The sequence below is a fragment of the Bombina bombina genome, chromosome 6 (genome assembly GCF_027579735.1).
Source record: "Bombina bombina isolate aBomBom1 chromosome 6, aBomBom1.pri, whole genome shotgun sequence".
NCBI lineage: Eukaryota > Metazoa > Chordata > Amphibia > Anura > Bombinatoridae > Bombina > Bombina bombina.
Genome location: NC_069504.1, coordinates 737,906,969 through 737,923,314, shown reverse-complemented (window position 1 = coordinate 737,923,314; position 16,346 = coordinate 737,906,969). Strand labels below are relative to the sequence as shown.

The window sequence follows — 16,346 nt, the reverse complement described above, 5'->3', positions numbered from 1 at the left end:
CTCCTGAGCTCCCCATACCACCCACAGACGAACAGGCTGTGTGAGAGGTTCAATGGGACCCTCAAGCAAATGCTCAAGACGTTCACTCAGGAATACCGAGACTGGGAACGCTTCCTGCCGCACCTCCTATTTGCTTATCGGGAGGTGCCCCAGGAAACGACAGGGTTCTCTCCCTTCGAGTTGCTCTACGGAAGAAAGGTACGGGGACCCCTAAACCTGATCCGGGAGCACTGGGAGGGAGAGATGGAGGCTGACGGTGTCCCCATTGTGCCATACGTGCTGGAACTCAGGGACCGAATGGAGCAATTAGCCAAATCCGTGCGGGCTAATCTCCAGTTGGCCCAGAGAAGACAGAAAGTATGGTACGATCGGGGGGCCCGAAAGAGAATCTTCACCATAGGACAAAAGGTGTTAGTACTTAAGCTGGTGAAGACAGACAAATTGCAGGCGTCCTGGCAGGGTCCCTACCAGATCGTAGAGAAAAGGGGAGACACCACTTATGTGATAGCTAGCTGCCACGACAACAATCTTAGAAAGACATTCCATGTAAACATGCTCAAGGAATATTTTGAGCGACCAGAGAACGTGACGGCCGTATGTTGTTCCCCTCAGGAAGACCCCGACAGTTTACCCATTCCAGACCTATTAGAAAAGAGCCTCCCCACAGGTATAGTGGCGCAGGTTCAGATAGGGGACCGACTTAGCCCCACTGAAAGGGAGCAGCTCAACCAACTCCTCCAGTCCAAACACCTCACCTTCTCCCCGAAGCCAGGGTACACTACTTTAACCACCCACCAGGTAGATACTCCGGGACAAGCTCCCTTGCGCCAGGCTCCTTACCGAATCCCCGAAGCAGTTAGGACAGGAATGAAGAAGGAGATCGATGAGATGCTCCAGCTCAGGGTAATTGAGCCCTCCGATAGTCCCTGGGCCTCCCCAGTTGTCTTGGTGCCCAAGAAAGATGGGACCACCCGGTTCTGCGTAGACTATCGGAGGCTCAATGAAAATACCGTGACGGACGCTTACCCTATGCCCAGGGTAGACGAGCTACTCGATCGTATAGCCAGGGGAAATTACCTGACCACTATTGACCTCTGCAAAGGTTACTGGCAGATTCCCCTGGCCCCGGAGGCTATCCCCAAGTCGGCATTCGTCACCCCATTCGGCTTATATCAGTTTAGGGTAATGCCGTTTGGGATGAAGAATGCCCCAGCTACATTCCAGCGCTTGGTGGATAGGCTCCTGGATGGCTTCCAGAGTTTTGCTTGCGCCTACCTGGACGACATAGCGATCCACAGTGAGTCCTGGGAGGACCACTTAGCTCATGTGGGAATGGTTCTGGATCAGATCCGGGCTGCTGGCCTGACTCTGAAGCCAGAAAAATGCCACTTTGGGATGGCCGAGGTACAGTACCTGGGTCACCGGGTGGGGTGTGGAAAGCAGCGACCAGAGCCGGCCAAAATAGAAGCTGTCGCCAATTGGCCCACCCCCATCACTAAGACTCAGGTCCTAGCCTTCCTGGGCACGGCAGGGTACTATAGACGGTTCGTACCAGACTACAGCACACTTGCCAAACCCCTGACTGACTTGACCAAGAAGAACTTACCTCGACAGGTCCTGTGGTCTCCCCACTGTGAAACGGCTTTCCAGGCTCTCAAAAATGCTCTAATTAACGCTCCTGTCTTGGCGGCCCCAGCCCTTAACAAACGTTTTATCGTCCATACAGATGCTTCCATGTTCGGGCTGGGAGCCGTCCTCAGCCAAGTAGGCGAAGATGGAGGGGAGCATCCAGTTGCCTACATCAGCCGGAAGCTCCTGCACCGCGAAGTCAGCTATGCAGCGGTCGAAAAGGAGTGTTTGGCTTTGGTGTGGGCATTAAAGAAATTGACTCCCTATTTATATGGTCAGGAGTTCACTCTGGTCACCGACCATAACCCGTTGGTGTGGCTGAACCGGGTCTCTGGAGATAACGGCAGGCTATTACGTTGGAGCTTATCGTTGCAACCCTTCAATTTCACCATTACTTACAGACCTGGGAAACAGAATGGCAACGCCGACGGGTTGTCCAGACAAACCGACCTCAGCCCCGCATAACCAGCGGTCTGGACAGCCTTAGTCTGCCCCGAAAAGGGGTCAGACCGTGTCTGCCAGAGTGTTCCACAGAAAGGGAGCACTGTTACAGAAGCATTAGTTATTTTGTTGTGAAGAGCTTATTTCCCAGCAGCAATGCCTGAACCAGCAAGCCAGCGCCTAAGAAGGGCTCCAAGAAAACCGTAACAAGTATCATTTCATAAAGAGTTAACTCTTTTTTTTCAGCTTTTAGAAACTATTGTCTAAGTACACGTTTGCTGGCCTCAGCTCTAAGTTTAGTGATAACAAATCCCATTGTCTAATCACCTCTGGAGCCAGACTGCTAATTGATAAGATGAACTTGTAAACTTGTTATCTTAAGTACTGTAATCCTATTGTGGCCTGTCAAAGGACAGTGCTCTCTATCTAAATGTGTGATGGGGGATTTTGTGCTTCCCCCCCTCTCCCCCTGGGAGTGCCCTGTGTGCATGTAACCTTAATAAAAAGCAGGCTGGGCATCCCAGTCCTGAGTTCTTGTTTGACCCTCAATCGCAGCATTGACTCGTTTTTGTGGGCAGAAGGGTATCCTAGCTGTACTGCAGCTAAGGGAGATTATTCTATATTTGCGAGACTCATATAGAATACTATGGAAAGCAGCTTCTCCCCTCTTTAGCAATAGGGATCCAGGCTACTAAGCGGTCCATCTCTCAGCGAGACTAAGGGTAACCGTAACATCCAGCCTACACAATTTCTCTGGCACTGCAATTGTGTCACAGTCATTCAGAGCAGCTAATACCTCCCCAAGCAATACACGGAGGTTCTCAAGCTTAAATTTAAAATTAGAAATCTCTGAATCAGGTCTCCCTGATTCAGAGATGTCACCCACAGACTGAAGCTCTCCGTCCTCAGGTTCTGCATATTGTGACGCAGTATCAGACATGGCTCTTACAGCATCTACGCGCTCTGTATCTCGTCTAACCCCAGAGCTATCGCGCTTGCCTCTCAATTCAGGCAATCTGGATAATACCTCTGACAGGGTATTATTCATGATTGCAGCCATGTCCTGCAAAGTAATCGCTATGGGCGTCCCTGATGTACTCGGCGCCATATTAGCGCGCGTCCCTTGAGCGGGAGGCGAAGGGTCCGACACGTGGGGAGAGTTAGTCGGCATAACTTCCCCCTCGACAGACCCCTCGGGGGACAATTCTTTTATAGATAAAGACTGATCTTTACTGTTTAAGGTGAAATCAATACATTTAGTACACATTCTCCTATGGGGCTCCACCATGGCTTTTAAACATAATGAACAAGTATCCTCTGTTTCAGACATGTTTGTACAGACTAGCAATGAGACTAGCAAGCTTGGAAAACACTTTAAAGCAAGTTAACAAGCAATATAAAAAACGTTACTGTGCCTTTAAGAGAAACAAATTTTGACAAAATTTGAAATAACAGTGAAAAAAAGGCAGTTACACTAACAACATTTTTACAGTGTATGTAACAAGTCAGCAGAGCATTGCACCCACTTGCAAATGGATGATTAACCCCTTAATACCAAAAACGGAATAATAAATGACAAAAACGTTTTTAAAACACAGTCACAACAACTGCCACAGTCCACTGTGGTTGTTACCCTCCTCAAACACGACTTTGAAGCCTTTTGAGCCCTTCAGAGATGTCCTGTATCATGCAGAAGGAAGCTGAGTGTCTCAGTCTGTAATTCTAGCTTCGCAGAAAAGTGCTAAAATAGGCCCCTCCCACTCATATTACAACAGTGGAAAGCCTCAGGAAACTGTTTCTAGGCAAAAATCAAGCCAGCCATGTGGAAAAAAACTAGGCCCCAATAAGTTTTGTCACCAAACATATATAAAAACGATTAACATGCCAGCAAACGTTTTATATTACACTTTAATAAGAGTATGTATCTCTGTTAATAAGCCTGATACCAGTCGCTATCACTGCATTTAAGGCTTAACTTACATTAATCCGGTATCAGCAGCATTTTTCTAGCAAATTCCATCCCTAGAAATATATTAACTGCACATACCTTATTGCAGGAAAACCTGCACGCCATTCCCCCTCTGAAGTTACCTCACTCCTCAGAATATGTGAGAACGGCAGTGGATCTTAGTTACTTCTGCTAAGATCATAGAAATCACAAGCAGATTCTTTTTCTAATGCTGCCTGAGATGAAACAGTACACTCCGGTACCATTTAAAATAACAAACTTTTGATTTAAGTTAAAAAACTAACTATAATACACCACTCTCCTCTTACTACGTCCATCTTTGTTGAGAGTTGCAAGAGAATGACTGGGTATGGCAGTGAGGGGAGGAGCTATATAGCAGCTCTGCTGTGGGTGATCCTCTTGCAACTTCCTGTTGGGAAGGAGAATATCCCACAAGTAATGGATGATCCGTGGACTGGATACACTTAACAATAGAAATATGCTTAAAATTGAAATGAAAAGACAAATCCTATGCCGTAGTAGCAGGGCCCTGAGACTCAGAGACTATCCTCAGACTAAGAGTCATCAACACCCCTATCATTAATGGGTAATTTAGAGTGGCCGCTCCTAAGGGAAGTCTCTGATGAGCTAAAGGCCAAAGAAGAACCACATTCAAATACTTGCAAATGTCTGTGCTAAACAGCTGGAGGGAAGCAAACTAAAACCTCACTAATAGAAGTTCTGAGAGATTATCACACTTTCCTCCTCATCAAGAAGGCAAACAAAATGATAGAGGATCATGGGAAGTAGTAGGGATTTAAAGTTCAGGTGTGTTGGGGTGTATTTTGCCTCCTCCTAGTGGACAGGGAAATCAGTGAAAAGAAAAAAAATTAAAGGGACACTAAAGTCAAAATTAAACTTTCATGATTCAGAAAGAGCTCATAATTGTAAACAACTTTCTAATTGACTTTCATTATTTAAATGTGCACAGTCTTTATTTGCAGTTTCTGAGGCACCAGCTCCTACTGAGCATGTGCAAGAATTCACAAAATATTTACATATACAAGTATGTATTTTGTGATTGGCTGATGGTTGTCACATGATGCAGTGGGAGGAAAAATATAACTAACTTTAAAATGCATCAGAAAGGAATCTTCTACTTATTTGAGATTCAAACTAAGTGCTTTCACATTTTCTTGTTATTATGCATTTACAGATTATGCTATTCTACTGTGTAACGTTCTTACATATTATGAAGGTACATTATTATGCAGCTTCCAAATTGTGTTTAAAGGGATAGTAAAGTCCAAATTAAACTCTCATGATTCAGATAGGGCATGTAATTTTAAACAACTTTCTTATTTACTTTTATCATCAAATTTGTTTTGTTCTCTTGTTATTCTTAGTTGAAAGCTAAACCTAGGTAGGATCATGTGCTAATTTCTAAGCCCTTGAAGGCCGCCTCTTAGCTGAATGCATTTGACAGTTTTTCACAGCTAGAGGGCGTTAGTGCATGTATTTCATAGATAACATTGTGCTCATGCACGTGAAGTTATTTAAGAGTCAGCACTAATTGCCTGAAATGTAAGTCTGTCAAAAGATCTGAGATAAGGAGGCAGTCAGCAGAAGCTTAGATACAAGGTAATTACAGAGGTAAAAAGTGTATTTCTATAAAGTGTCTGTTTATCTGGCATTTCTTCTTGGATGGCCTGTCACCACCTAAAAATCAACATGTCCAAGACTAACCTCCATCTAATCCCCCCCCCCTCTAATTCTACCCCGGTTTCTAACTTTTCAATCACTGTTGGTGACACCACTATCTCCCCATCATCCCAAGTCCGCTGCCTAGGAGTTACACATGACTCCAATCTGTCCTTGATACCTCACATCCAATTGCTCTATTCATCCTGTCGCAACCTGCTACGCAATATCTCCAAAATACGTCCGTTTCTGAGTGCTGAAACTACTAAACAGCTAATCCACTCCCTGGTACTTTCCCAACTTGACTACTGTAATAACCTACTAACTGGCCTCCCTCTCTCCCGCTTCTCTCCTCTTCAATCCATCCTAAATGCCTCTGTTAGGCTAATCCACCTCTCCCAACGCTCTGTATCTGCTGCACTTCTCTGCGAGTCCCTTCACTGGCTCTCCATTCACAGCAGAATTAAATGCAAAATTCTCACCCTGACGTACAAAGCCCTTACCAACACAGCCCCCTCTACCTGTCCTCACTCATCAAAAAATATACTCCAGCCCGCCCCTAAGATCCAACAATGAACTGCTCCTTGCATTTTCTACCATCACCTCCTCCCATGCTAGACTACAGGACTTCTCTCGTGCGGCACCATCTGGAACGCACTCCCTCGAGCTGTCAGACTTTCCCCTAACCTTTCCTCCTTTAAACGCTCACTAAAGACCTTTTTGTTCAGTGAAGCCTATCTCCAAGTCAGTAACAAATGGATTCCACTTGACTAATAGCTGCCTCATCTAATTCTACACTAACATCATTCCCATCTTTGCAGTCCCCACCTCCTGTTTCTCACCCTCCTACCCATCTAGATTGTAAGTTCCCACGGGAACAGGGTCCTCAATTCCCCCTGTATTTGTTTGTTAAATTTTGTCTGGTGTCTTTTATATTGTATTGTACTTTTATCTTTATACCCATGGACAGTGCTGCGGAATCTGTTGGCCCTTTTTATAAAAAAAATAATAATATAACAGTGTTGGTTATGCAAAACTGGGGAATGGAAAATGAAGGGATTATCTATATTTTTTTAAAATAAAGTTTTTGGTGTTTACTATCCCTTAAAGGTCCCTTTTAATAAATCTTCCAATTTACCTAGGAGGACTACTTAGTCAACAAAAGTGTGTAATCTTGATCTTCAGGTTTGTTTTAAACTGTATTCTAGGGTCTTTTGTCTCTGAATAATGGGGATACGCTAAAATATGTTCCTTTAGCTTTAAAAAAATCTGATAACACAAAATTGAATTGCACACAAATGTATTTCAGTTTTGCGTCGAATCACTTATACATAACGCATGAATTGGCAAAAATGCTTTTAATAAAAAAGTTGACTGTTGACAGACATAGATTTGTATATATTAGTGATGACAAATTGAGTCATTAGTAACACACTATATGCTCTCGGAGCAGGCACAGTGTTTACAGGTGCACTGGGCATATATACATATGTTTCATACACAATTAAAGCTACCACTGAAACAGTCATCACTAAGAGTGAAGAGTTGCAAGCCACAATGTTGCATCCTTAACGTCAGGATTCCGCACATGACCTCTTGTCCTGAAACCTTTACTAATCATGCATCTCACCCTTTTATTTTAGCCAACTCTATAGTATTTAGCATTTTGTCGTAAACAAAACAAAAAGTAGAGGTTATATCAAAATAGAGAAACCCACCTTCCGGATGTCATCTAAGCAGGAAATCTCAGGGGAAAGGCCCCCATGTACACATAGGAATTGCTGGTTCAGCAAAGCCGCCAGAGGAAGGCAGTCAAAGGCATCCATGCAAGAATCGTACACTCGCTCTGAATACTTAATCTTACCTAAATAAAAAGGAGAAATGAGAAAAGGTGATAAAATGTAAGGAAGAGTCACCAGTAACACAGAAGTGACGAAGAGTTCAGAATGGCATAAATAAACAGGGGGCAATACACAAGTGAGCAGAGCGGCAAACCATAGAGTGCTGAAGGGCATAAAACCAGTAGCAAAGCCAAAAACATAAAAAGATAGCAATATGGCAGGTTGTTGAGCGGCACACAGTGAAGTACAGAGCATGGCAGAAAGGGCACAGAATGCAGGAAGGTGACCAAGAATAAGACACATACAGAGCACAAGAAAGTGTTGAGTACACATGGAGATGACACAACAGGAGCCAAGTAAGAACAAGGAGAAGGTTGTAAGAGTATCTTAATATAGTGGTTAGGAAGAAGTCAAAGAATGAAGCAAAATGCCACATAGAACCAGGGCAGCTGGGCATCCTACATGCTAAATAGGGAGAAGCATGAAAAGCAAAATAACCACAAATGAAACACTGGACAAAGAATGATACAAAGTAAAGTATGACGCCAAAGAATACAGATAGTAAGGCACTGAATGTACTGAAAGGAACAGCAGGATGGTGCAGGGTTTGGGGAAAATGTATTCAAGACACTAACATTCTTGTTTAAAGGTGAAATACTCTGTGAGATGTCGGCACTCATGGTTCCCTCGCAGCAGGAACAGGGTCTTGGGGTGAATAATTTTCAGACTCCACAAGTAAAGGACACACTGGTAGTTGTAGAGAAAGGATGGTATGAGATAAGGGAAGAATGTTTTACACTCAAAAGTAGAGTTTGCAGAATATGAAGTGAACTTCAATTATAGTACTAACAAAAAAAAATCATATATAAATCTGGTCTTCTACAGTCAATATCTCTATTGGTCTATTCACCATTTGTTAGAGATAAATAATTATTCTTTTCTCTTTTTTATAACCAAGCTGTATAACCAAGAAACAAGCCACAGTGCAGAGTTACATATACACAACCAACCTCTATACTGAAGTATCCTCGATCCACGTAGTCCCCCAAGAAGAGGTAGCGTGTGGTGTGGGGAGAACCTCCAACTTCAAACAGCTTCATAAGATCAAAAAACTGTCCATGAATGTCTCCACATACTGCAAATCAGAAGAGAAGAAAAAGAGAGAGTAGATTATTACTGCACTCTATAAGAATTTTAGTTGTCAGCCAATAATTAAACGTCAATGTAACAGAAGGTATCAAATGAATTTAACCAACAAAGCTGACTATCTGATTAAAACAAATATAGTGAATAGCTTTATTTGGCAATCCTTATTGACAAACTCCCACTAAAAAGGGGAGTGAACAAGAGCCCTCCAATCCTCAAACAAACACAGACTAATATCTTGCTTGAAATGACCTATAGCAGAAATCTCTCAGTCCAATGGAAAATACAATCCCCTATGCAAGACACATGTCACGCTATCACCACAAATCAGTCCTTGTTTAAAGCAAAGCAACACATATGATACAAACAATACTCCATAAAAGCCAGTCATTTTAAAACAAGATGTTGTTGCAACCTGAACTAGCAAACCATAGAGTGTACTTTCTAGTTCTAGTTGGGCTGTGAGAATGGGCGGGGGGAATCATAGGCAAATTAGTGGTTCTTCACTGACGATTGAACCAAATTACCATATTAGCAACAAGTTTACAAGACAACTGTTAACAAAGAAAACATAATTTATGTAAGAACTTACCTGATAAATTCATTTCTTTCATATTATCAAGAGTCCATGAGCTAGTGACGTATGGGATATACATTCCTACTAGGAGGGGCAAAGTTTCCCAAACCTCAAAATGCATATAAATACACCCTTCACCACACCCACAATTCAGTTTAACGAATAGCCAAGAAGTGGGGTGATAAGAAAGGAGCGAAAGCATCAAACAAGGAATTGGAATAATTGTGCTTTATACAAAAAAATCATAACCACCACAAAAAAGGTTGGGCCTCATGGACTCTTGCCAATATGAAAGAAATGAATTTATAAGGTAAGTTCTTACATAAATTATGTTTTCTTTCATGTAATTGGCAAGAGTCCATGAGCTAGTGACGTATGGGATAGCAGATACCCAAGATGTGGAACTTCCACGCAAGAGTCACTAGAGAGGGAGGGATAAAATAAAGACAGCCAATTCAGCTGAAAAAAATAATCCACAACCCAAATCAAAAAGTTTTAATCTTATAATGAAAAAAACTGAAATTATAAGCAGAAGAATCAAACTGAAACAGCTGCCTGAAGTACTTTTCTACCAAAAACTGCTTCAGAAGAAGAAAAAACATCAAAATGGTAGAATTTAGTAAAAGTATGCAAATAAGACCAAGTTGCTGCTTTGCAAATCTGATCAACAGAAGCTTCATTCTTAAAAGCCCAGGAAGTAGAAACTGACCTAGTAGAATGAGCCGTAATCCTTTGAGGCGGGGATTTACCCGACTCCACATAAGCATGATGAATCAAAGACTTTAACCAAGATGCCAAAGAAATGGCAGAAGCCTTCTGACCTTTCCTAGAACCAGAAAAGATAACAAATAGACTAGATGTCTTCCTGAAATCTTTAGTAGCTTCAACATAATATTTCAAAGCTCTTACTACATCCAAAGAATGTAAAGTTCTCTCCAGAGAATTCTTAGGATTAGGACACAAAGAAGGGACAACAATTTCTCTACTAATGTTGTTAGAATTCAAAACTTTAGGTAAAAATTTAAATGAAGTCCGCAACACCGTCTTATCCTGATGAAAAATCAGAAAAGGAGATTCACAAGAAAGAGCAGATAACTCAGAAACTCTTCTAGCAGAAGAGATGGCCAAAAGGAATAAAACTTTCCAAGAAAGTAATTTAATATCCAGAGAATGCATAGGTTCAAACGGAGGAGCCTGTAAAGCCCTCAGAACCAAATTAAGACTCCAAGGAGGAGAAATTGACTTAATGACAGGCTTAATACGAACCAAAGCCTGTACAAAACAATGAATATCAGGATGATTAGCTATCTTTCTGTGAAAAAGTACAGAAAGAGCAGAGATTTGTCCTTTCAAGGAACTTGCAGACAAACCTTTTTCCAAACCATCCTGAAGAAACTGTAAAATTCTAGGAATTCTAAAAGAATGCCAAGAGAATTTATGAGAAGAACACCAAGAAATGTAAGTCTTCCAAACTCGGTAATAGATCTTTCTAGACACAGATTTACGAGCCTGTAACATAGTATTAATCACTGAATCAGAGAAACCTCTATGACTAAGTATTAAGCGTTCAATCTCCATACCTTCAAATTTAATGATTTGAGATCCTGATGGGAAAATGGGCCTTGAGATAGGTCTGGCCTTAACAGAAGTGTCCAAGGTTGGCAACTGGCCATCCGAACGAGATCTGCATACCAAAACCTGTGTGGCCATGCTGGAGCCACCAGCAGTACAAACGAACGCTCCATTAGGATTTTGGAAATCACTCTTGGAAGAAGAACTAGAGGCGGAAAGATATAAGCAGGTTGATAATTCCAAGGAAGTGACAACGCGTCCACAGCTTCTGCCTGAGGATCCTTGGATCTGGACAGATACCTGGGAAGTTTCTTGTTTCGATGAGAAGCCATCAGATCTATTTCTGGAAGTCCCCAGATTTGAACAATCTGAAGAAATACCTCTGGGTGAAGAGACCATTCGCCCGGATGTAACGTCTGGCGACTGAGATAATCCGCTTCCCAATTGTCTATACCTGGGATGTGAACAGCAGAAATTAAACAGGAGCTGGATTCCGCCCATACAAGTATCTGAGATACTTCTTTCATAGCCAGAGGACTGTGAGTCCCCCCTTGATGATTGACATATGCCACGGTTGTGACATTGTCTGTCTGAAAACAAATAAACGATTCTCCCTTTAGAAGAAGCCAGAACTGAAGAGCTCTGAAAATTGCACAGAGTTCCAAAATGTTGATTGGTAATCTCGCCTCCTGAGATTCCCAAACCCCCTGCGCTGTCAGAGATCCCCATACAGCTCCCCAACCTGAAAGACTTGCATCTATTGAGATCACAGTCCAGGTTGGACAAACAAAAGAGGCCCCTTGAATTAAACGATAGTGATCCAACCACCAAGTCAGAGAAGATCGAACACTGGGATTTAAGGATAATAATTGTGATATCTTTGTTTAATCCCTGCACCATTGGTTCAGCATACAAATCTGGAGAGGTCTCATGTGAAAACGAGCAAAAGGGATCGCGTCCGATGCAGCAGTCATGAGACCTAGAATTTCCATGCACAAAGCTACTGAAGGGAATGATTGAGACTGAAGGTTTCGACAAGCTGAAACCAATTTCAGACGTCTCTTTTCTGTTAGAGACAAAGTCATGGACACTGAATCTATTTGGAAAACCAAAAAGGTTACCCTTGTCTGAGGAATCAAGGAACTCTTTGGTAAATTGATCCTCCAACCATGTCTTTGAAGAAACAACACAAGTTGATTCATGTGAGATTCTGCAGAATGTAAAGACTGAGCAAGTACCAAGATATCGTCCAAATAAGGAAATACCGCAATACCCTGCTCTCCGATTACAGAGAGAAGGGCACCGAGAACCTTTGAAAAGATCCTTGGAGCTGTTGCTAGGCCAAACGGAAGAGCAACAAACTGGTAATGCTTGTCTAGAAAAGAGAATCTCAGAAACTGATAGTGATCTGGATTGATTGGAATATGAAGATATGCATCCTGTAAGTCTATTGTAGACATATAATGCCCTTGCTGAACAAAAGGCAGAATAGTCCTTATATTCACCATTTTGAATGTTGGTATCCTTACATAACGATTCAATATTTTTAGATCCAGAACTGGTCTGAAGGAATTCTCCTTCTTTGGTACAATGAACAGATTTGAGTAAAACCCCAGACCCCGTTCCAGAACTGGAACTGGCACAATTAACCAAGCCGACTCTAGGTCTGAAACACATTTCAGAAACGCCTGAGCCTTTACTGGGTTTACTGGAATGCGTGAGAGAAAAAAATCTTCTCACAGGCGGTCTTACCTTGAAACCTATTCTGTACCCTTGTGAAACAATGTTCTGAATCCAAAGACTTTGAATCGAATTGATCCAAACATCTTTGAAAAATCGTAACCTGCCCCCTACCAGCTGTGCTGGAATGAGGGCCGCACCTTCATGCGGATTTGGGAGCTGGTTTTGACTTTCTAAAAGGCTTGGATTTATTCCAGACTGGAGAAGATTTCCAAATGGAAACTGTTCCTTTAGGGGAAGGGTCAGGCTTTTGTTCCTTATTCTGACGAAAGGAACGAAAACGATTAGCAGCCCTATATTTACCTTTAGATTTTTTGTCCTGAGGCAAAAAGGCTCCCTTCCCCCCAGTAACAGTTGAAATTATTGAATCCAACTGTGAACCAAATAATTTATTACCTTGGAAAGAAAGCGAAAGCAACGTTGACTTAGAAGTCATATCTGCATTCCAAGACTTAAGCCATAAAGCTCTTCTAGATAAAATAGCTAAAGACATATACCTGACATCAATTCTAATGATATCAAAAATGGCATCACAAACAAAGTTATTAGCATGTTGAAGAAGTTTAACAATGCTATAAGCATTATGGTCTGACACTTGTTGCGCTAAAGCCTCCAACCAGAAGGTGGAAGCTGCAGCAACATCAGCCAAAGAAATAGCAGGTCTTAGAAGATTACCTGAACATAAATAAGCCTTCCTTAGAAAGGATTCAAGCTTCCTATCTAAAGGATCCTTAAAAGAAGTACTATCTGCCGTAGGAATAGTAGTACGTTTAGCAAGAGTAGAGATGGCCCCATCAACTTTGGGGATTTTTTCCCAAAACTCTAATCTATCAGACGGCAAAGGGTACAATTTCTTAAACCTTGGAGAAGGAGTAAATGAAGTACCCAGACTATTCCATTCCCTAGAAATTACTTCTGAAATAGCATCAGGAACAGGAAAAACTTCTGGAATAACTACTTGAGGTTTAAAAACTGAAATTAAAAGCTTATTAGTTTTAATATCAAGAGGACTAGACTCCTCCATATCTAATGCAATCAACACTTCTTTAAGTAAAGAACGAATAAACTCCATCTTAAACAAATATGAAGATTTATCAGTGTCAATATCTGAGGCAGAATCTTCTGAACCAGATAGATCCTCATCAGAAATAAAGAAGAAGATAAGTCAGAATGATGGCGGTCATTTAAAAATTCATCTGAAATATGAGAAGTTTTAAAAGACCTCTTACGTTTACTAGAAGGAGGAATAACAGACAGAGCCTTCCGAATAGAATTAGAAACAAATTCTCTTACATTAACAGGAAGATCCTGAACATTAGATGTTGAAGGAACAACAACAGGTAATGGATTATTACTAATGGAAATATTATCTGCGTTTGATAGTTTATCATGACAACTAACACAAACTACAGCCGGAGGAACAGTTACCAAAAGTTTACAACAAATGCACTTAGCTTTGGTAGAACCGACATCAGGCAGCGTCTTTCCAGAAGTAGATTCTGATCCAGGGTCAGGTAGAGACATCTTGCAATATGTAATAGAAAAAACAACATATAAAGCAAAATTATCAAATTCCTTAAATGACAGTTTCAGGAATGGGAAAAAATGCAAAACAAAACAAGCCTCTAGAAACCAGAAGCAACTAAAAAGTGAAAAAAACTGGCGCCAAGTATGACGCCCACATTTTTGGCGCCAAGTAGAACGCCCACATTTTTTGGCGCCAAAACCGTCTGCAACACACATACGTCAGAAATGACGCAACCATGTGAAAACTTACGGCGTCAACTATGACGCCGGAAATGACTAAATTTTTGTGCCAAAAAAGTCTCGCACCAAAAATTACGCAATAAATTGAAGCATTTTCTGCACAGCGAGCCTAACAGCCCGCAATTTAGAAAAAAAGTAAATTGAAAATTTTTAAGTTAAGAAAAAGCACTATTTTAAAATAACAAACTCTTGATTGAATAATAAAAACTACAGTTAAACACTAAAAAACTCTAAGCCATCTCCGTGGAGATGTTGCCTGTACAACGGCAAAGAGAATGACTGGGGTAGGCGGAGCCTAGGAGGGATCATGTGACCAGCTTTGCTGGGCTCTTTGCCATTTCCTGTTGGGGAAGAGAATATCCCACAAGTAAGGATGACGCCGTGGACCGGACACACCTATGTTGGAGAAATATAATTCATATGCATTTTCCCAAAAAAATTAAACGGACAGTCTGAATGAAGGAATACTGATTATCCTGAATCATGGCAAATATAAGTTTAACACATATATTTAGAACTTTACATATAAAGTGCCCAACCATAGCTGAGAGTGTCATAGATAAAATAAGACTTACTTACCCAAAGACACTTATCTATATATAGCAGATAGCCAAACCAGTACTGAAACGAGAATCAGTAGAGGTAATGGTATATAAGAGTATATCGTAGATCTGAAAAGGGAGGTAGGAGAAGAAATCTCTACGACCAATAACAGAGAACCTATGAAATAGATCCCCTAGAGGAAGACCATGGTATTCAAATAGGCAATACTCTCTTCACATCCCTCTGACATTCACTGCACTCTGAGAGGAAAACCGGGCTTCAGCCTGCTGCGAAGTGCATATCAACGTAGAAATCTAGCACAAACTTACTTCACCACCTCCATGGGAGGCAAAGTTTGTAAAACTGAATTGTGGGTGTGGTGAGGGGTGTATTTATATGCATTTTGAGGTTTGGGAAACTTTGCCCCTCCTGGTAGGAATGTATATTCTCATACGTCACTAGCTCATGGACTCTTGCCAATTACATGAAAGAAATAATCATATTAATCCTCATCCAACAACAGTTGGTGAACAGAATCTAGTCACTGAAAAACTTTTTGCTGGATACATGTGGTTAGCCGATAAAACATCAGAATTTTAGATATTGAAGCCGAATTATCAAATGGCGGGCGGACATGATTCACTATAGTGAATCATGTCTGCCTGACATCGCTAAATGCTGACAGCATACGCTGTCAGCATGTAACATTGAACAAGCAGTTCTGGTGAACTGCTTGTGCAATGCTGCACCCTGTAGGGGGTGTCAATAAACCCAACCGTATTCGATCGGGCTGATTGCTGTCCGCGGCTTCAGAGGCGACGGACGAGTTATGTAGCAGCAGTCTTAAGACACATAGTGGACCAGCTTAACTGTTGCTGCTTGTGGGTCAAACAGAGCCACTAGGCACTGCACTGCATGTAGTTCACACAATGCAGATGCATTCTAAAATATCGGGAAAACCACTTAGTATATCTACTGCCTGGACAAATGATAAGGTTACATATGTATCATTTTTGGACATTAATTTCAAAGAGAATAACTTTTTGGGACTGACCTGTATTACAGCTGGTATGTGTTCTAGTCTTCCAAAGATGGTTACTCACAGAGCAGAAGTTGGTGAAGGTATTAATTAATATTAATTTGCTGGAGCAGCAATGAATGGGCTTTATATTTATTTACGGATTTCCTTGCAGATAGTATTTAAATGATCCTGTATGTCTATGTCTCTCTCTCTATATATATACATATATATATATATATATACACACACACACACACACACACATATATATATATATATATATATATATATATATATATACAATATATATACATATATATATATATATACACACACACACATATATATATATATATATATATATATATATATATATATATATATATATATATATATATATTAGATAGTTAGAGCCCAGCA

General features: G+C 41.2%; 1 protein-coding gene across 1 annotated transcript in view; it reads right to left on the bottom strand.

The window, feature by feature from the left end:
* Window positions 1–16,346, bottom strand: part of PPP3CC (protein phosphatase 3 catalytic subunit gamma) — a 325,311-nt gene that overhangs the window by 127,744 nt on the left and 181,221 nt on the right. The window contains exons 3-5 of the mRNA XM_053717968.1: window positions 8,571–8,695; window positions 8,196–8,307; window positions 7,438–7,583 (exon numbers count right to left, since the gene is read on the bottom strand). Coding sequence (XP_053573943.1) covers window positions 7,438–7,583; window positions 8,196–8,307; window positions 8,571–8,695 — 383 coding nt within the window. The remainder of the gene's footprint in view (window positions 1–7,437; window positions 7,584–8,195; window positions 8,308–8,570; window positions 8,696–16,346) is intronic.